The sequence below is a fragment of the Harmonia axyridis genome, chromosome 2 (genome assembly GCF_914767665.1).
Source record: "Harmonia axyridis chromosome 2, icHarAxyr1.1, whole genome shotgun sequence".
Classification (NCBI taxonomy): domain Eukaryota; kingdom Metazoa; phylum Arthropoda; class Insecta; order Coleoptera; family Coccinellidae; genus Harmonia; species Harmonia axyridis.
The window spans coordinates 33277926-33299404 of NC_059502.1; the positions used below are offsets into that span (position 1 = coordinate 33277926).

Sequence of the window (21479 nt, forward strand, 5' to 3'; positions counted from 1 at the left end):
AAATTTTTTGCGACATCTGTCTTGACTGAAGGCGATGAAAATTGTTTAAATAATTGATCTAAACATTTTATTTCTCAAATGTGTACCAAAGAAGATTAAAATATTATTTCAATAATGAAAATAAGTTGTATCACTTTTTTATGAACTATCTTAAAATTTTGTATAATACAGTTATTCGTTCGAAGTTAGAATATGCAAGTGTGGTGTGGAGTCCTATATGTATATGAGTAACATAAGAGAAAACTTGAGAGTATCCAAAGAAGATTCATGAAGTTCCTTCTGTTCAAGACTGATGGAGTATATCCATCCCAAGGATGTGATGGTGCAATCTTGTGTGAGCGAACTGGATATTTGAGTTTAGAAATTAGAAGGGTGATTGCTTCTTTAGTTCTTTATCATTCCTTTTTAATGTGCCCATTATAATGTTGATTGTTCAGAAATATTGTCGAAAGTCAACTTTAGCGTTTCAAGTCTCAATTCAAGAATTGTCCTGGTTTTCAAGCCAGATAGAGCTCGAAAGAATATTCTGCAAAAAGGCACCTATTACAAAAATGTGTGAGAACTTCAACTCATTTTATGTTGGCCAAGATATATTCTCCCCATCAAGGGGAAATTTGGTCTAGTCGTCAATTCATTATTTTTCAGGGAATGTATCTTAGATCATATAAAAATTTTTTTGTTTTGTTTCAATGCTATCTTTTGTTATTTTTTGTGTTTTATATTCACATTGTCCTGTATTGTCATGGGTTAAATTGTTGGACAATATTATTATTATTATATAATGATTTTTCTAAGTAGCAAATGTTCAAAAACATTCCATAAACAAAATATTCAACTTTTCAAAATCTTTTTACGTAGGTACCACTATTCTTGAAATGACAACATTAGCCTCAATTCAAAAAGAAATATTTTGGTAAATACACTATTTCCTTCCTGAAGTTTGTCATTTAAAGGTTGAATCGCCCAGAATACGAAATAATACTAAATCTGATCTGCTTAGTATCCCGTGCCCATATACACAGGGTGTTTCATCATAAACTGCATAAACATATAGTCGTGTACGGTGACACCAGGAGCGTCATTTCTATTGTCTATTGAGTGTGGTCGGATATGTATAATCTTTGAAATTACGATTTATGGTCACATCAGGGTATATTTGAGTCTCAATTCAGAGAACCTTAAAAAAAATTCAAAATGGTGGAAAACCTCCAATGTTCGTGCTTTATTTTTCGGTTTCCAAAATTAATTTAATTTTCTGAATGAATTAAATTTTCTGAAAATTTCTGTGGAGAAATTTCGTCATAAAGCGAAAAACATTTTTGTTTACATATCTACAGCGAGAAAAAAAATCACTAGAAATTATTGAAATATTTCGATTTTGTAATTTTTTATACCTAACATGAATGTGAAAACAAAATCGGAAAATATCAAAGGGTTTCTTCATTGAATACATTCCCCTTTGGTTTTCTACCATGATTAAAAAAATTGCTGTGCCAAAATTTTGAAATTGGACTGTCAAAATATTTCAGATGGTAATATAGAGTTATTACAAAAAAATTTCACTGTATATTTAATGAATCCCTGTTAGAAGTTGAACTCTCGACTTGAGGTATTACCTGCGAAAAGTAAATTTGAGGATGTTTCAAGGATATTAATGACTTTAATAAAAGAACCGTTTCATATTTTTCGATTCTGTTTTCATATTCGAGTAAGATATAAAAAAAGGATAATCACAAAAAATTTCAACAGTATGAAAAAAAATGTTCACAGAAATTCTTCACGAACACGATTTCTGCCATTTAGAATTTTTTTTCAGAGTTCTTCACCTTTTCTAATTGAGCATTCAAAAATACTCTGATGTAATCAGAAGTCGTACTTTTATAGGTTATATACATAACTAATTACACTCAATACAATATAGCTCAGAAATGTCGATTGTGCTTCGAAGAAGATGTATATGTCATAAGTCGAAAATGATTCTCCTGGTGTCATCCACACGATATGTTTGTTCATGATGAAACATACTGTATACCAATAAGAATAAAGGCATAACAAGGTCCCCCTCATTATAATTTACAATGCTCTTCCAACAAACAATATCATGAAAATCAGACTGACCATACCTATGCACGAAACAATTGGGCATCCCACCTCATCCAGCCAGAACGATCATGAAGTGATAATTACCTTCTGTTCCTCAGATGGTTCTCTCGCATCATCTGTAAATAACTGTTTCCCACTCAATCCATTGAACGTTCTTTTACGAGAAATAACCTCGGTGGAAGAACAAACAAAGCCAACCTGATATTGATAAGTATTATGTACAGAAGATATTTCTTAAATGAGAAATATTTGAAGATCAGCGTTGGCCTGGAGATTTTCCCACAGAAGCGTACTGCTTGCGGTGTTTGAGTGGCGAGATAAGAAGGAACACATTACATACACGCTTGTCCAGATTGAATCAACACCTGCATAGGTGTGAGAAACTTTTAGCTCGCCTGTATAAATTGTGACTAGGGTGATTTATTTAAATGGCATGAACGTGCGTTGGATTCTAATGCATCCAGTTCTATGATTTTACAACGTATTTTGGTTTTTCGTTTCTTTTGGTAATTTATTTAAATTATAAAACATGAATACACACATCGGAAAAGTCTAAGGATATTTCAGTATATCTCGCATGGTAAATCGCATATTGCTTTTATCTCAAGTTTTTTGCAGACTATCAATTGAAATCATCATGCGGAATGAATTTTGGTTGTATACATATGCTAGCCAAGAAAATATGGGAGATATGATAAAAATAAAAAAAATGAATGTCGCAGTTAAAATTTCTGTATTTGATTTTAATCATTTCATGCATTCGTTAGATCGATTTTGGGTTATAACATCGACAATATTTTTCTATCAACTTCTTTTTATTATGGAACGACATCATTTAACTTTGGAAGAGATGAATCGAGTGGTTGGTTTACTTGAAGGGGGCATGAGACAAGTCGATGCAGCTGAGCGAATGGGTGTTTCACAAAGTGTTATAAGTCGTTTGTGGAGGCGTTTCAGAACAACTGGAAATCCTGCCGAAAATCATCCAGGACGTGGACGTTGTACAACTGCTATTCAAGACAGATTTTTGGTTTTGACCGCCCGAAGGCAACCCACTATAACGGCTCCTGAGTTTGTAATGGAATTTCAACGGGCTCATAATTTGACCATTGGGCGAGATACTGTGAGGAATCGTCTTCATAAAGCCGATCTTCATTCCCGACGGCCCATTAGGTGTCCACCACTTTCCAGAGGAAATCGCGCTGCAAGATTGAATTGGTGTCGTGAGTTTCAAAATTGGGGTGTCAATGAGTGGTCCACAGTTTTATTCACAGATGAATCAAGATTCGGATATCATCCAGATTCTCGTCGAATAAGACTATGGAGACGATCTGGTAATTTAGAACGCTTGAGACACGTCCAGGAAGTACACCGTTATAGAGGTGGTACAATTATGGTGTGGGGAGGAATTTCCATTGGACGTAGAACAGAGCTCGTTTTTCCTGATGGTTTTCTAAGAGCTCAGCAATATTTGGAAAATATTCTGCAACCAATTGTACAACCTTATGCAGAAGCTGTTGGTGAAAACTTCCATTTGATGCATGACAATGCTCGTCGCCATACCGCTCGTATTGTGACACAATGGTTGGATAATGAGGGAATTGATGTTTTGCCATGGCCAGCACAATCTCCGGACCTGAATCCGATAGAACATGTATGGGACATGCTTCAAAGAAGGATTACGCCAAATATGGGAAACGTCCAAAATGTTTTAGAATTCAGGGAGCTTCTGACAGCTGAATGGACAAATTTAAATCAGGAAGACCTAAACAATCTGATTTTGTCTATGAATCGTAGGTGTAGAGCCGTAATTAATCAACGAGGAGGCCACACATTGTATTAAATGCCAAACTTGAATTGATTTTCGATAAAAAATTACTAAGAATAATTACTATGTTTTTCGCAATTTAGAGACTTCGATTTTTTTCAGTTTTTCACTTTTTCATTATAAAAATTTCGGTTTATTTGAAGTATATAAACAATTATTGAATACATCTATACATAATTTCCTCGAATTTTCTTTCATTTAACTCAAAACCAATCATTTCGAAGAATATCCTTAGACTTTTCCGATGTGTGTACTTCGACGAAAAAATATGAACCTGCCCAATAAAGAATTCTCAGTTCTCGTTATGGAATGTCTATAGACTTATAGAATCGAACTACAAATTTCACTAGCAGGTTTTTGAGCGCTTCTCCTCCGAATTGATTTATTCATTGATCATTTCGCCATATTGTCTGTATAATTTTTGAATTTCGAGCTTGGAATGGTCTCAAACTAGAAGGTTTGACTCACTGACGATAAATCCGTCCTCAAATTCGCATACAAGATAACTTTCAAACATAAGGACCTAGAAACATGAAATCAGTAGAGTCGTCCAATTCTTGAATGCAAATATGGTCGTTGGAAATTTTGTTTCGATGTATATTTCAAAACTGAAAATTCGATCAAAACGACAATTTGCATTTGGATGTAGAATGACAATACCAAGCCTGGTGCAAAATTTCAAGTCAATCGCTTGATAACCTGAATTTTTGTGTCGATATGTGACAATGGATGAAACATGGCTCCATCATTTCACTCCGGAGTCCAATCGACAGTCAGCTGAGTGGACTGCACACGATGAACCGAATCCAAAGCGAGGAAAAACACAACAGTCAGCTGGCAAGGTTACGGCAACAGTATTCTGGAATGCGCAAGGTATAATGGTCATTTATTACCTCCAAAAGCGCCAGACCATCAACAGCGATTATTTTATATCGTTATTGGATCGTTTTAAGGATGAAATCGTTAAAAAACGCCTCATTCAATGAAAAAAAAAGGTGCTGTTTCATCAAGACAATGCGCTGTGTCACAAATCAATAAATACAATGGTGAAATTGCATGAATTGGGTTTCTGCATCCACCGTATTTGCCAGATCTGGCCCCCAGCAACTTTTTCCTGTTCTCAGCTCAGCAATTTAGCTCCAATGAAGAACTAATCACCGAAACTGAGGCCTATTTTGAAGCGAAAGACGAATCGTACTACAAAACTGGTATCGAAAGGGTGGAAGATCGCTATAATCGCTGTATCGCCCTCGAAGGCAACTATGTTGAATAATAAAATCGAATTTTGCTACTATGCAAATGTTTCGACAAGGATGAGGATATCTTCAGGACAGATTTCATGTCCAACAAAAATAAAGTTTCCGTGGATTCGAATGTTCCTACTTCAAACCTCAAAAGACATAAGGAGTTGACGTTTTTAAAACTCGATATTCATTTTTTGCTTTTATTTGCAGTTGCAGTGTTCTACCAGTAAATATTTTCTCTAATTCTGTGGTTATTCCGTTCATTCTTCCACATCTTGTAGAACAAAATCGTGCGAGAATATATCAGAAACGCACAGTTTTCATGGTTATATTTTATTATTCTATGTTGGTACTCCGAACTTTCCGCCACGGCTTTATCTGTCAATTCATCAATTTGCCTTAAAGAAATCAGTTCTGCCAACCAACATTTTTCAATGCAAAAATCACTGAATTAGATTTATGGAAATATTTCATTAATTTCAATGAAAATGCAATGAATTAGAGAAAATAATGTATAATACTCGTACAGAAGGCTCATTCTACCACTCGTTCATTCCAAAACTCGCCACTTCGTGGCTCGTTTTTGAATTTTGAACTCGTGGAAGAATATCAATGCCTTCTGCACTTGTATTATAAATAACTATTAGAGGATCACATTTAGCTATCAGGAATAAGACGTTTCTTTATAAGGATTGCTCAATTCTGAGTGAACAATTTTGATATCATCAGCTTTTTTAAATATCGCAAATATCATTGAACCCGAACTGGATCATTTAATAGTCATTATGATTAATAGATAACCAATTTTTTCGCCCCAAAAACAGATCACCAAAATCTGATGAATATTTTATTATTTTCTGAAACCACTTTTACCTTATGAATTTTCTTTATTTTATTATGATTATAGGCCATTTTCATTAGAATTTGGATTATTTAGATACTCTAATTCTCGATGAAAACCTTTTTTCTTTCTGGTGATTTCGTGTGTAATGTATTATAAAACTGAAACAACAACACCAAGTCGGTGATGTCTTTCTATGAAAAATTATCGCCAATTCTTGCTTATGCAAAATATATATTGAACAGCGAACCTTGAGGACAATGTGAAGATTAGTGTAGCAATGGTCATCATTGCTACACACCATTATAGTTTGGAGAACTATCATGAATTATGCTATTTTTGCCTCATAAATATGAAACAGAACACTAGAAATATCCTAATATATTTGCTGCTTCTTATTTTGAAGGTAATTCTGAAATCAACAGTCAACGACAGTGACTTTGAAGCAGATTAAACATTTGATTAGCAAGGCGATGAACAAAACGTCTGATAAGAGACTTGAACCTCTCAACGCTGTTGCGTTACTTGCATACAAATTGATCGAAAATAATCCACTTTATTCAGGTACAGAATATCGAGATAGCTAATGTAGGAAAAGGTGCCACCAGGATATAATATCTGACTATTCGTTGGAGACGTTGGAGTCTTCTTCATGATATAGAATGATGTGAAAAGTACAGAATTTAATTGTTAAAGGATTATTATATCTACAATCGCCAAAAGATCGACACATATTTTGAATCTAATATTTAAATAGCATTAGAATCACAGGCATCATGTGTTTTTAGTCACTCACTGGTTTTTTATAAATTTTTAAATTTATTTATCTTCTTTACATGTTGTTGATATATATACTAAGATCTGTGTAGCGATTCATCATCTCTGCTGTGAAAGAATTAATAATATATATGATTACAATAACATATTACAATATAGATACAGTAATTATTGTAAGTAAGTTGTTTCATTTTTTGTATTGAAACATCATACGATTCCTGACTTTTAAATATGGAAGTGATTTCTTATTATTTCAAAATAATCTAAATATTCATATATTATTTCGAAAAAATAATTTTTTTGATCGAGATTTAGATCATTCTATCTGGGTGGGCTGAAATTTGACCTTTTCCATTACCTTTAAAATATTCATATCAGATATTAAATTTTGCATAGAATAATGAGTAAGTGTGGCGTCAAGAATTTATTATGATTTTATATGAACCTCACCGGATATATGGGATAGGATTATGCCGTCTAATTTAATATTCAAATGAGGCGTTGAAAAGGATGTACGTACCTATAGAATGCTGGTATGCAAAATTAACGAGGATAGCCTTCGATTCGTCGACACTTTGTGCATCCATGAATTTACGCGTTAGTTCAAAATACTTTACCTTGCAACCTAGTGATGAATTAATGGTGTCGAATATCATTGAACGAATGGAAAAAATTATACTTGTCGTCTGACGTCCTCACATTTGAAGAGATACTATTTACATGGACTTTGAGTCCAATCTTTCGGAATCAACTTTCTCTTTTGAAATCTAACACCCAGTTTTTTCATTCATAATCATATTACTCTTTGAATTCTACAATTTATCTTTTCCATATTTCTCCCAGAAAATTGATCGGAAATATGAAAAATCTTAGAATTCTCTCTAATAGGGCTTCATTCGAATGTTAATGACTTTGAAAACTTCCTAATTCCAAATTTTCCAGCTTTCATCAGAAGTCATACTAATGCTTCTTCGTTAATTAAAAATTCAATTGAACATACAAGATGTTTCGATGTCAAAGTCAGCCATGACAAAAACCACAAAACTGATTTTTTTCAGGTGGAATCTACGTCAAAAAACAGTGTTTGAGAGTAGCATATACTACTGCTCTAAAATGCTTATTTCCCGAGATATATAAGGAAAAATCTCATTTTTTCAAAAGAACGCTCTGATTCTCGATTAAATTAATGAAGTCTTTTCTTCAAAAGTCATGGTGAAAAAAACATGAATTTAATAGTTAATATTATGCTTTTAATCTTAAGTTTCATATGACCACTGTTTTCTTCGCGCGAATGGATTGCATTTCTGTAAAATTTTGCTTCTGTCATTTGGAGTAGATGTAAATATTTTGTGTTAAATATACTCGGCATGTTCTTCACCATACATCACAAATAAATCAAAGGTGATACGAGTAGGTATAATTCGAATAACGTACCATGACGAAAAATGACTCTTAGCTTCTTAACGATAATAAAAATTTAATAGCACTGGGCAAGAATTGTAGAGATACACTTGAAAGATAAAGTGAATAGCCAAAATTCTTGTTTTTTCACCATGACTTATGAAGAATGGATGGAACTTCAATAAATTATACGAGAATCAGATGAATATTTAGAAGTAAATGAAATTTTGTCATTTATATCTAATCGGGAAAAAAGTCTTTTCGACAAGAGTATGTATTACACTTATGCACTATTTTTTGACGTAGATTCTCCAATGAAAAATAGGTTCTTATGTAAAAAAAAATGTTTCTGAAGTTTTTATCATTGACTTTGACATTGATCTTGATACATTTATGCAGGAGAAGCATTGGTATATCTTCTGATAGAAGCTGGACAAATTTTCATGCATAAATCACAAAGTTATCCATATTGGAATAAAACTCTATTTAAGAAAATTTTGAGCTTGAAGACCAATTTTCTGGGAAAAAAATGCAAATGAAACATTAAGCAACGAAAACTTGAATGAGGAATCTGATTATGAATATAAAACTGCAGGGTGTTACATTCAAAATTTTCACGCGGGGGACACCTACACAGCTCCGGGAGGATACTGCCACCCCGTAAATGTACCTGGAAGAAACACTGTGGGAAGAAAGACATACATTTTTGTGACATCCGTTGTGGTGTAAAAAAAAACTATGTGGAATTGATGGGAGAAGGGAATTAAGTTGTCCCGGCTTTTTCCAGAGTCATACTCTTGCTGGACTGTTTAATGCGGACCATCCATAATTATAAACTAAAACTGATTATCTCATAAGCCCCTGTTTGTGGCAAATCACCCGTATACTAACTTTCTGAAATTTGGAAAATTCCATCATAGACACCATATATTTTTATTTCAATATTTATTTATTCAGTATAAATCATATTCAAAACGAATTTTCACCAGGTAAGGAACGGATCCATCAAATATATCTTGATTTCACAAAATATTTCATTTTTATTCATAAAAATTATGATAAAGGATATCTATCGGTTATTCTTAAAAACCCCCTCATCAAATTTAAACATACACTTATTTCTTCTTGTTTGGCAGGGGGAATCCTCATGGGCGAATATCCTTATAAAAGGTCGAACAGCGTCAGACTCCGCGTTTGAAGAGATCTACCCACTAAACCAAACCAGGTGTTTGGAATGTTAGAGTCATAGACACCTTTATCACGAACTGAAAGTGATCTGTTTGCTGACAGATCGCCGACAGATTATGAATAATAATTCGCCCAAAAACTAGACTAAATTATAATTTTAAAATGAAACACATCATAAAAACATTCTGAAAATTATAAATAAATGAATTAAAATGAAATGATCATAGTTTGTGCTCAAAAACCTGTCCCCCTTAACTCTCGAAATAATCGAGACGATCATGAAACTTCACCCAAAAACTTCCTTGGTGTTACCGAGATTGCTAAGTCGAATATTTTTATTCTCAATTTTAGAGCCTCTCATTTGGATAGCTGAAAATTTTTAAGCCGTTCTTGAATTTTACCATGAATTTGTAATCAGTGAGTAGGATCTTATTATTTGAGATCAATGCTGACTCAAAATTCGAAAATTGCAGACATTTTGACGAAATAATAGATTGATGTGTTCAGGGAACGAATGCACAAAAAGTGGAAATTGTCAGAGGATTCATTCTATAATGAAATTTTCGATAATATACCGATCTCTAATGAATACAATAATTTTGAATATTTGTTCCAATGGCCCTTTATTCTTATCTTTGCTTACAATGATTCTTAAACAATAAATAACACACAATCGATCACATTTTCATCGTTAAATAAAGCTATGATATATTAATTTTCTATTAAAAAATAAAGCATGACTATTTTATAAAAGAAATAAATTTATGAATAAATATTTACTACTATATACAATCGATATGGTACCTCTTTCTCATATTAAATTCATCTTTAATAGTGCAAATGAGACACTGTGTACATATTTATTATCTCTTATGAATTTTTCAGGAGATTCCTGCGGTTTCTAGTCATGAAAAAATGTATCGCACTTATCAGCAAAATATTTTATATTTTCAGTACATAATAATCAAAGTGTAATAATATTGCTTGATGAGAAACATTCGACTCATTTAAATACAGTCTATTGTAATTTGATAAATGTTTTTTCTTTTTTCTTATTGTTAATATTTAAATTCATTTGTACCTTTATTTATTTCAGGAATATGATAATTGGACTGAATTAGTGAATTTGAATTAAATCAAAGAATGAAATATTGAGATGAGTTTTTAAAAATAAAATGCTGAGAACCACCTATATGCAATATGAAAATATTGATTTGGTATTTTTGGTAAGTATGTATATTTGATCTAGTCTGTGTAAATCTTGCTCTTTTGATATTCTACAACAGTAGGTACTAGCATGAAAAAAATTTCTACTTATTTTTGACTAGGTATGTTGCAATCAATTTTACTGTCGATAGTTTTCTTCCTGAAGTTTCAAAATTCGAGCGATTTAGAGAGCTAGGAAATAAAAAAATCTCTCTAGAGATCTCTTCTACAAGCAGATGCTTCGCGATAAGATTAATCTCTTACTAGAAATGGATGAGAAAAATTCATTACGCAAGATGGCATGAATGATGAATGAACATGTGAAAGGCTTATTTACAAATTAAACATTTATACATTACCACTTAATCTGATTATTTACATAGTAATACTTAAAATAAACTCTCACTCTCATCAGCCTTTACCAATTTTCTTGAAGAAAATTGATGATTAGCAATCCCAATCCATCATGTATTTAGTCCTAAATATTCTCTCTAATCTTGAGGAGGCAGCCATAGGTTTCTCAATAAAACTTGAGATTTCCGTTGAATTCATCTTCATCAAATGTTTTGTCTGCAAAAAAGTTATAAAGAATTCAATGAACGAAACTAAAGGTAACATTTCTAGGTGGTATACAAGATACAACACATATAAAAAAATTTCAACAATAGAATCATTTGAAATAATTAAGATGAATTATTGAATGAATACTGTATACCATGATATTTTTTTCTGTTATGTAGTGCAATCATTTTGAAATAAAATACATATGAATATCTAAAATTGTAAGAATTTTTAATTAGAGCTGGTGTTTCAACTCACCTACTCACCTTTCGAAGTCTTCAGCTCTGAGCAAATTCGTCACCTGATCCTTTTTTATCCTCGTCAATGGAGGGATGAATCTGTTTGCCAAAGGGGTTGCTTCAATATTTATAACCCTTGGTATCTGTGTAAACATAGAAACGCCCAAGTGCATCACACCGGTATTTGATAATGACAGAAACTGAATGTCAATAAGAGGTTTGAAACAGCTTGGATGTATCTTGTTCAGAATGTTTTCGTCCAGAATCAAATGTGTTAAATGCTTCAACCCGACAAATGATAGTTCGTATAGTTGGTCTATGTCATTTTTTGCCAGAACTAATGTTTTTAGAGAAGGAGAAACCAAAAAAACCTTCGATTTCGTTAGCTTTATGCTGTTAGAAGTAAAATCTATTTTTTCCAGTTTTCTGCTCTGCTCAAACGTGTATGTATCTATATCCTTTAGATTGTTGAAAGATAAATCAATGCTCTCTAGTTTCTTCATTCCTTTGAAGGCCAAAGGGCTGATATAATTCAATCGATTTTCGTGCATGTCTAAGATTGTTAAATCTCTATATGATCTGTTCTGAAAGATATTGGAGTTAAGAAGCAGAATATTGTTGTAAGCCAAGTCCAGTCGTTTAATTGTAGTATTTCCTTTAGGAATATCATTGAGTTGTTTTCCACTCCAGCTTATTTCTTCAGCATTCGTTTTCTCTGCAGCTAGATTTATTGAGTTTTCATTCGGTGAAGCTGATATCCTGAAAATAAAGTTGGGTTCATTATTCCTAGATATTTGATCAATTGATATTTGAGATAAAATGAACAAAATTCCACACACAAGAATAATAATTTCATCTAATAAATCAATATATAACTATTTAGGAAGTACCGTTCCATCATTTTACTGTTGGGTAAAATATTAACAGTTATATGTCTGAGGTGTCTGTAGGACACAGTTACAAAGCCCATATAGTATACAACATTACAACTGGATCTCCTAACCCGCAAAAAAGTAGAATATAACAAAGCCTCTATTACTTCATGTTTATCAAGTCATTTCCAAGTAAAATCATATTTTGAAATAATATTACATATATTTATCATCATTAAGAGTACATATTATGCAATTATTATATTTATAAAAAATGATCTATTAAATAACCTATTTTAATAATCTCAATCTTGCGAATTTTCATTGAAAATCGGTCTTAAAAGTGCAATTACTCTGTATTTCATGTTGAATGCTACAGAGCTCGATATGATAAGATCCAGAGATTTCACATATTTAAAATAACTGAAATTCGTATGGAAGCATCTTCGACCTAAAGAGGATACTTCTATCGAATTTCATCAAAATTAGATAAGAACTTAGACTATATATAGCCTAAGGATATAGTTTAAGGATAAGAATAATTGTAGAAGTAAAAGCTCGTACAAAGCTTTCGGATACACAGACCGATAGACAGACACGATGTTAAAGTTATTGACGATGATCTAAAATGCATTTAGGAAGCGAAAAATTCGAAAAAGATCACAAATCTGTATCATCAAAAAGTTGTTCAATCATAATATGGAAATTAACAAAATTTAATAGACATAGTTTATTTTGGCAGAATATGAATGCTGCTTAAAAATAACCACTTGAACCACCATGACCTAATTAACGAATTTACTCAAATTTCTCGAAAAATTTCACATCTGGAATAAGCTCCTCGAACAAAGTTTTTTTTATTTACGCACGTTTTTGATAACTGAGTACTTCGTCATTATCTACATCGATCTTAGATACAGGAACCGACAAGATATTATCTATGTAATTGAATGAGGAATATAATTTAATAAGGGTAAGAGTTCGATAGGTTCATCTTTGTGAAGAAATTATTAACACTTTTTTATGTGTATTGAAAACTTCAATTTTTTTAAATATTTTTCAAAATAAAGGTATTCGAATACAAGAATTGAATAGTTCTACTCGATTTTCTAATACTGCCTTACAAGATGTTTTGTGTAGGTATTACCATAGTATAAGCCTACCATTCCTTATACTATGGTATTACGTAGTTCCTTTTTTTCTTCTAGATGATTATCTTGCATCAGTTCAGTTTCAGTTACCTTCCTTACAGGATTTAAATGTACCATTTCTCTGAAGCTTATCGACCAATTGAGATCTATATCATCAAATTATGACTATTTTTTTACTGTAATTCACTTAAGTAATAGTGAAAATGAATGTTCAGAACAAAAACAATTGACACTGCATTTTTATTCACTTAACACACCCACACAAATTTGCGAAACTAATCGAGAATTACCTACATATAATACAAATGGTTTTCTCACCAACTCATACGAAGCAGCCTTGAGTTACTGCTCAGAAAAAAAATAGGTTTTTCTTATTCGCGTTAGGAGAAAAGCTGTAGGTTTATTTCCATGAACTTATACTACCGCGGCATTCGAGATTCAAAGCAACTCTGAACTTTTCAAGTTTCAAGGTGATTCCGTTCGAAAATTATCGTGATAAAACAAACAAAAAGAACTGTTTCAAGGTAAGGCATGCAGACTTTAGTGTTTCGGGGCATCTGCGTATATTTGCGAATATTTTAATTTTTCTCGAGAGATTAATTTGTCTTTATATATGTTATAGATTTCCTCGTTGATTTTTTCTATCCAATATTTTTTTGTATCTACACTCTTTCATTTATTTTATTATCGACCTGTCCTGTACATGCTATGTCTGACTGGACAAATGAAGATTTATTATTATTATTATTATCATACAAGGTGAGTCTTTGAGTTGTACATATTTTCAACTGAAGATTTCTGAGATCAAAGGAAACACTTTTTGGCTTTACCATTTTATCCGATTCGGCTCGTTTGAAAAAAATACAGGCCATTAACGATATCAGCCAGATGGCAGCCGCGGCTACGGTTGCAACACTATGCCTTTTTCATGACATTTTCCATGACCAACTCAAACATTCACGGCTGTATATCCTCCATAATTTTACGAATTCCATCTTCAAAGTCTTGAATGTGAAGCATTTACCTTATTTTTAAGTGAAAAAGAAGAAAAAGTCTAAAGGTGTTGAATCACAAGATATTGTTCACATCACTAACTTCCAACATCTTAAATTTTTCCTCTATTACCGTCCTCCTATTATTATAGTCCTTTTGTTCTGGGAACTGTATAATAATAATAAAAATAATAATAATAAAGGTCTTTATTCAATTAATTTCATGAAAAACAATAACAAAACTCTTACAACTATAGAAATAATTGAAAGGGCGAGATCCAGCACACTGCATCGAGCGTACTGTTCAATCTAACCCCTAACCTAATTAATTTTAACAATTCCAATGCATTGTTGAAGCGTGTATCTCCCATTTTTAGTAATGGCGTAATTTTACTTGTGAAATGTCGAAAGCTGCCCATATAGCGGAATATTCAAAACAAAACCCTTCATTGGAAAACCCTATAGGGTACTTACTTTTATATCTGTAGGTACTATTACACGACAAAACAACATCCCAATTTTTTTTTAATAATAATAATAATGAATATATTATATATTATATTAAATAAATTAGATACTTGAACAACCAAAAACTTTGGCTCTAAGGTTATTTGAATTCACATTTGCTACCTATAAGCCCGAGCCAAAGAAAAATTGAACAGAAATCGAAAGATGCTCAAGTATCAGTTAGATGGGAGAAAGACATCACATAATACTTTTACCGCGTATTATCAAACGTTTATGATTATTAATCAATTTAGAGCACATACTGAATTGATAAATAATTTCTATTATTCATTAAGAATTATTGATAATATGTATATCTACTACCAACTACTACAACTCATCTTCGAACTGTGGACGGATAGTTGATAGTTTTTGTTTATTATTCTGATAATAACAAGTTTTTGGAATCATTAGATGAAAACAAATTCAGCCTACCCGAAAACTTATAAAATCTTTAAATTGGTTGAAGGACGAGGCAGCAAGGCTGCTGCCTCGTCATTGGTTAATTTTTCTGAATTTTTCGTATGTTGTAGAATATGACCTCCTGAACAAGAAACTCTATGGGTTCAACTCAGTCTTATAAGACTGAGTCAGTGGGATATATCTACTTTTCGAGATTACAACTTTTTCAATAACGGAATTCACCGTGTATCTCAAAAACTGGTCATAGCAAAGCCAATAATATTAGACATTACAATAATGTACTCGAATTAAGAGTTATGACAAAAAATTGAAAAATTTCACGGACGGTTAAAACAGGGTGAATTATGAACTAAACGAATTTAATTTTGAATAATTTTTGACGCACCCCGTATCTAAGAATAATTTTCATTAAAAACCAGTCTAAAATTGTTACCTTATGGGCAAGCAATATTTGGCGGGCAAAAATGTTTCATTCAAGATGTTTTCCTACGAGAAATGTTACTTCAAAGAAATGGCATTTTCCAACTTCGACATACTGTATCTCTGAAACTAGGATTGAGTTGGGCCCATTGATTTTCTTGTTCAGGAGGTCAAATTCTACAATATACGAAAAATTAACCGGTGGAAATTTTTACATTAGGCTGCTGCCTGGTCCTTAATATGCGACTCTTAGTAAATGAATTGTTTTAGCATAATATGAAGAATGCTGATCTATGAATATTGAAATCTGAAGAATAAAAAGTGAATGAAGCACAAATCATTTTCATTCCAAAATAACACCAGGCAAAGACCTATTTCTGATGTTCTTGATTGAATGAATCCTTGAAGCTGGGTCCAAACGATTACATATTACTCGATAGGTAAGTACGGCTGCTCAAAGACAAATTATTAATACTTGGAGAAATGTCAATTGCGAGCCTCTTTGGTTTGAATATTTGAGGATTGAGATAAAAAATTATTTCCATATTCTTTAAACCCTTGATCTCGTGCTAATTGAAGAATTCGCTGTTCGGATTGCACAAATTTGAAGGTATTATGAAACTACTTTTTCACTGGCATAATACTATTTTTCGCAGGTATTCGATGACATACGGTTTGTCGGCGAACACAAAGGGATAAAATTAATTGATCTATCCATCCATTTGCACAATAGATTAGTATTAACTGACTTTGAACTTCTAATTCTTTTGCAGTTAAGCCGTTTGCTTTTACTGCACCATCTCAATGTTAGAAGTGAGTCCTGCTCTAGCAGGTAGCAATATACCAGTAAAACGTATACCAAAAACTACTGATTGCACATTCCTATTTCAGCTTGACACGCACTTCCTATGAGACTGTTATCTTTGGTTTTATATGCTTTTTTTTATAGTAGCTTTTTGGTAGCTGTCGCAAGCCTTCCTTATGTGTATAAGGAGGTTTTCGTGATATCTCGTTGTATCCACATCCGTTCGTTGCTGACGAACTATAGCGTATTCAAGGCTCGTCTCAGCATTGCATTTTGCACAACTTGAAGTTTTTTCGAATGAGAGCATGCATGACCGGCCGAATGTTGGACTCATAGAGAATAAGCTCGTTGAAAATAGATATTTTGCTGCTTTTGCAAAATAGTGGTTGCAACGAAGCCGTTATCACGGCTGTTGAGGCGTGATGTTTCCAAGGGTTCTTCTTGTCAAGTATTTCTCCTAGATACTTGGTTAGTTTTTTCATTCGATCTTCCTACAGAACATTACGACGTGTCAGTGGGAATTTTCTTCTTTTGGCAGAAGAGAACAGCCTCACTGTTCTCTCTCGATTCTCCATAGATCGAACCATAATTGAAGTCTTGAGATTGCTTTTTGAAGGTACTTGCCAAAACCTGCCAAGAATAGTGTCAGCCGAGAGTGCTAAAGAGGTTTTCTTTGTTTTGATCATGTCGGGCACATCCAATGTAAGCAATTACGGTGACACCAGAGATCTCTGCAGGAATATAAGAAAGAGTCCCTCCTCTGTGCGAAATATGTATTGGATATTAAAATAAATAGGTTAGAGCTGAAAACAGTACTCTATCAACTTTGGCTTTAAACTCGTAAGAACACATGGTAAGAGGCTGTAAGTTTTAACCATGAAGAGTGGAAAACCGACTTCAAGCAGTTCCTTCTTCTTTTTCTAATATATTTTCTAACAAATAGGCTCAGTGCCGGTCCCTCATGGTAACTCGTCCTATGCGGCTAGACTGTCGCTCCAGCGCTTTCGAGTTCTTCCTATGCTTCGCCTTCCCGACGTGATCTCAGACTACCTTCACCATTCTGTCCTTTGTTATTTGGGGAATATGGTCATTCTTTTTTTATTCTTCTACTCAGCACCCACTAAATCTGGCTTCCCCTGTTCCCTAATGTTCTTCCGGCTATTCTTCGAACTATTTTCATCTGTGTTGCTTCAATGAATTGTTGTGTTATTGATGTTTCAGGTCTTGCCTCTGCTCCATATGCAAGTATAGGCCTTATTGTAGTATGTACTTTTTGTTTTCACATATTTGGCATCAAATGCCAATTTACATCTTAAACATGTTTTTGCTGTTATCGTACTCTTCGTCTTAGAGAGTGGTATTGGGAATCTCAGCGTTTTTGCGACCATGTTAAATGTGTAGAGAATCCTTTGCAGATAATTCTCATTTTCTGCCATCAAGACTGCATCATCAGCATAGCACAAAATCTTCACTTCTCTACTTCCTATTCAATAGCCTTTATCATTGAGTACTTTCATCATGATGTCAAACATAATAGTGTTGAAGAGTATTGGACTCAATGAGTCATCTTGACGTATACTTCTTTCTGTGAGTTCGTTGCCCACATTTGCTTGTATTTGGTTATTTCGGTAAATATCCTCAATAGTCCCTTATACCCTAACTTATTAAATGCTTTGGCCATGTCCAAGAACACAGCCCCTTGTTTACGGTTGATTCCATCCGTGATTTGTTCCACTGTTGCTCCGTGGAATGTTATCTTTGTAGGAGAAATAATGCACCCAAGCAGACAACCGGTTCAAACCCGAATCAAACCATTTAACCAACACGTTTGAGCACTAACATGAGCACCTTTACTAGTTAAGAAGAGGCTCGGAAAAAACGATGCTCAAATAAGTCTAATCAGAAAGTAAGAAATCGACTGAATATAAATTTTCTTTCTGAACCGAAAAAATAAAGAGAATATAGGTAAAAGAATTCTGAGTATACATATATCAGGTATGGACATATGTAATACTTTTTTATGAAATTTGATGCATTTTCAATTATTTGATTTTTACGGTTTTTCATCTTCAAGAAGGATTAGAATATTGAAAAATTAATCCCAAATTTAATTTCATATTGAAAGTGAAATGATTTGTGTGGAATGTCTAATAAATATTCAAACGAATCGGTTTCAGCTGATAATAGAAAAGAAGGACTTAGGTCGATGGCCACAAATACATTTATTATTATTATTATTCGAAAATAATATGTGCTAAGTGACTACAAATTTTAAGTCTAGTCAATTTTTAATCAGAATTTGTGCAGATCGTGTTCTATGAAGATTGTGTTAATGTATCATGTTACTTAAGTGTTTCGCTTTTGCGAAATGAGATTTTATTTTGGAAAATTCTCCTTTTATTCCATTTTCGATGGTTCAATTGAGGATTTATTGACATTTGGCCTGGCCTTGATTCAAATGCATATCAAAGGTCCCCCACATGAAGATTTTGTGTGAAATATCAAACGAATTAGTTTGTTTGAGTTTAAATTGATCTGAACGACAGTGAATTAATGTCCTTGGCTCTCCAACAACATTTGTGCCAAACTAACAGCTGCAACATTGTCATTTGATAGACCACCACGAGTATATACAGGGTGATAATTGATTTTACAAACTTTCGAGTGATGACACGTTGGAAATATTCAAATTAAAATAATCAACATGAATGCGTTTCTCTTATTGAAAAATTAAGTTGACATTTCATTGACTATCGCCAATGGTTCTTTCCATAGCCACTAACTATGAAGTAGCGAGGAGTAAATTAAGGACTTTCATTTTCTCATAAACAGATAAACGATTGATTATTCGTAGCTAAACAATTCAAGAGATCTTTTATTTTTCGAATTGAAAGAGAACGATCTCGTTTTCCATAAGAAGTCCTTTACAAATGAAATGTTTTTTTAAACCAATTTTGAGGTTATGAAAAATTTTGTTCTTCCTCATAAGGTCCCGATATTGACCCTTTATGGCAACAAAGGGATCCTTTTCTTCACGCAGGCTCTATGACTACCAAACATAACCTCATTCTGTTTTGACATTTCCATCACACGTTTTTCCCTACCACACAAACCTTCTTGTTAAAATTGGACCTTTATTTACTTTCACTTCATACACAAAATTTCAATTCAACAAAATTTCAATTTCTATGAAATATTACTAAATGCAGACAATAAATCACTAGTTCCCAGAGTAGCCAACCCAAGGAAATTTGACACAAATTAAAGAAAGCTTTGTCTAAAAAACGGTCGGAATATGTTTACGAAGCTGAAGCCACTTTCGAGCTCCATATGAAGGTGACTTTCTAATTAAACGTTCTTTACCAAAGGGAGCCTTTTCGCATGGATTATGAAGCCGGCCCTCAGAGCACAACCGGTTCTTCCTACTCATACCTCTTAGCTTTTAAAAATTATAACAGAGGTCTAGGTGAGCCAAGTGAAAACATTAAACATTATTGAAAGATGGTATTTTGAATAAAACCAATATAATCAAAATGAAGTTCAAATCTTCAGTTGTGAAAAGATTCATTTACACTAAACAGAAACTGTTTACTGAATATCCGAAAAAGAAAAAAGCATCTGCATGATCAAGTATCTAAAAAAAAGGCGACAAATTTATATAGATACCTAAAATTTGAATACTCCAGATATCTCTATAATTCATTTGACATCAAAATGTTATTACACTATGTGATCCAAATTAAGTTGACCTCGGTCTACTTTCAAAGAACTTTTCTTCTATAAATCCATACAGGAAGATTTTTGTATATTTTTCTCAAAAAACTGAGTAAATTTCAATATTTCATTGGATAATACATGTTGGTCTTTCAAGACTCAACTAATATATTCAGGTTCCAATGGTTCCATTCAATTTTGTTACTGTTATCCATTCAAAAAGTTGCATTTCTAAATATTTATTATTTGTCTGCCTTTTAACTGCTATTGCATAAAACATAATCGTATCGCATGTCATAATGATGAAATAACAACTAACTGTTCATTACCATTTGCCCTTCCTAATGGACAACCTTCATGAATTCTGAACTCTAACATGACTTTTGTTCCATGGTCTTGTCACGATTCCTTCAGAATGAAGGTATGACAATAGAATACCACATGCAATTGTTAGGATATATTGAATTTGAATAGTAACTAGTCACTCGGAGCAAATGGTGAAAAAATTCAACGGATCTCGTGGTTGGGGAATTATTTACTTTTGTGTACAAATAACTAGGTCATATCAACATACCTTTGACAACTGAGTACCAGAATCACCAAATTCACGTGATAAAAATCCATTTTAGGTTGTAACAACAGGCACTAGAACAGCGTGGATTCTTAATAACTTCATTAAGATTGATTTATCAACGACACTACGTCACACAAAATGGCGCCAATTTTAAACAATTGAGTGATGATTGATGTCCGCGTACGCGTCTGATGGCAAACTGATGTTAAACAGGACATTTTCTAATAGACTCGATAAATGTGATGTCCTCTACTCGCTGCATTCGATCGAATGCCTCAATAATATTAGGTGTTTCTATTCTGCTCGATATTTGATAATGTATTCATCCATTGAAATTCAATAGAAATAATTAATTTGGAGTTCCTAATGGTGAATAGAGGTTATCTTATTGGTGCTATTTTTAAAACCACCATCGATTCAAGCTTTCATTTAGATGATAACAATTATGTGTTATTGAAATGCTGTTTGATTTATTTGTAATAAACATTTTCTGAAATTGGTAGAGAGTAAGTACTTTGTTTCATCGGTCATAACCTCACTACTTGGCGAGGATTATATGATTCGACGAATTCTTTCTTCAATTTTGAGTATCACGATTTGATTGGGTCGTTCACCAGACAAGCCTATTATATA

The 21479-nt window shown here is 33.0% G+C and overlaps 1 protein-coding gene across 2 annotated transcripts; it reads right to left on the bottom strand.

Annotated features, from left to right (window-relative positions):
* Positions 1 to 10920: 10920 nt before the first annotated feature.
* On the bottom strand, positions 10921 to 21187 carry LOC123671967 (leucine-rich repeat-containing G-protein coupled receptor 6-like). Of its 2 annotated transcripts, none has more exons than XM_045605889.1 (3): positions 20847 to 21187; positions 11408 to 12147; positions 10921 to 11158 (listed from the first exon to the last, which is right to left on the bottom strand). In XM_045605889.1, exons 1-2 carry the CDS (start codon positions 20894 to 20896, stop codon positions 11412 to 11414), a joined length of 786 nt encoding a protein of 261 aa, XP_045461845.1. In that variant the 5' UTR covers positions 20897 to 21187; the 3' UTR covers positions 10921 to 11158; positions 11408 to 11411. The 2 variants fall into 2 exon arrangements, with proteins under 2 accessions (XP_045461845.1, XP_045461844.1); XM_045605888.1 differs by having other exon boundaries at positions 11416 to 12147; positions 20847 to 21182.
* Between the last annotated feature and the right edge of the window lie 292 nt (positions 21188 to 21479).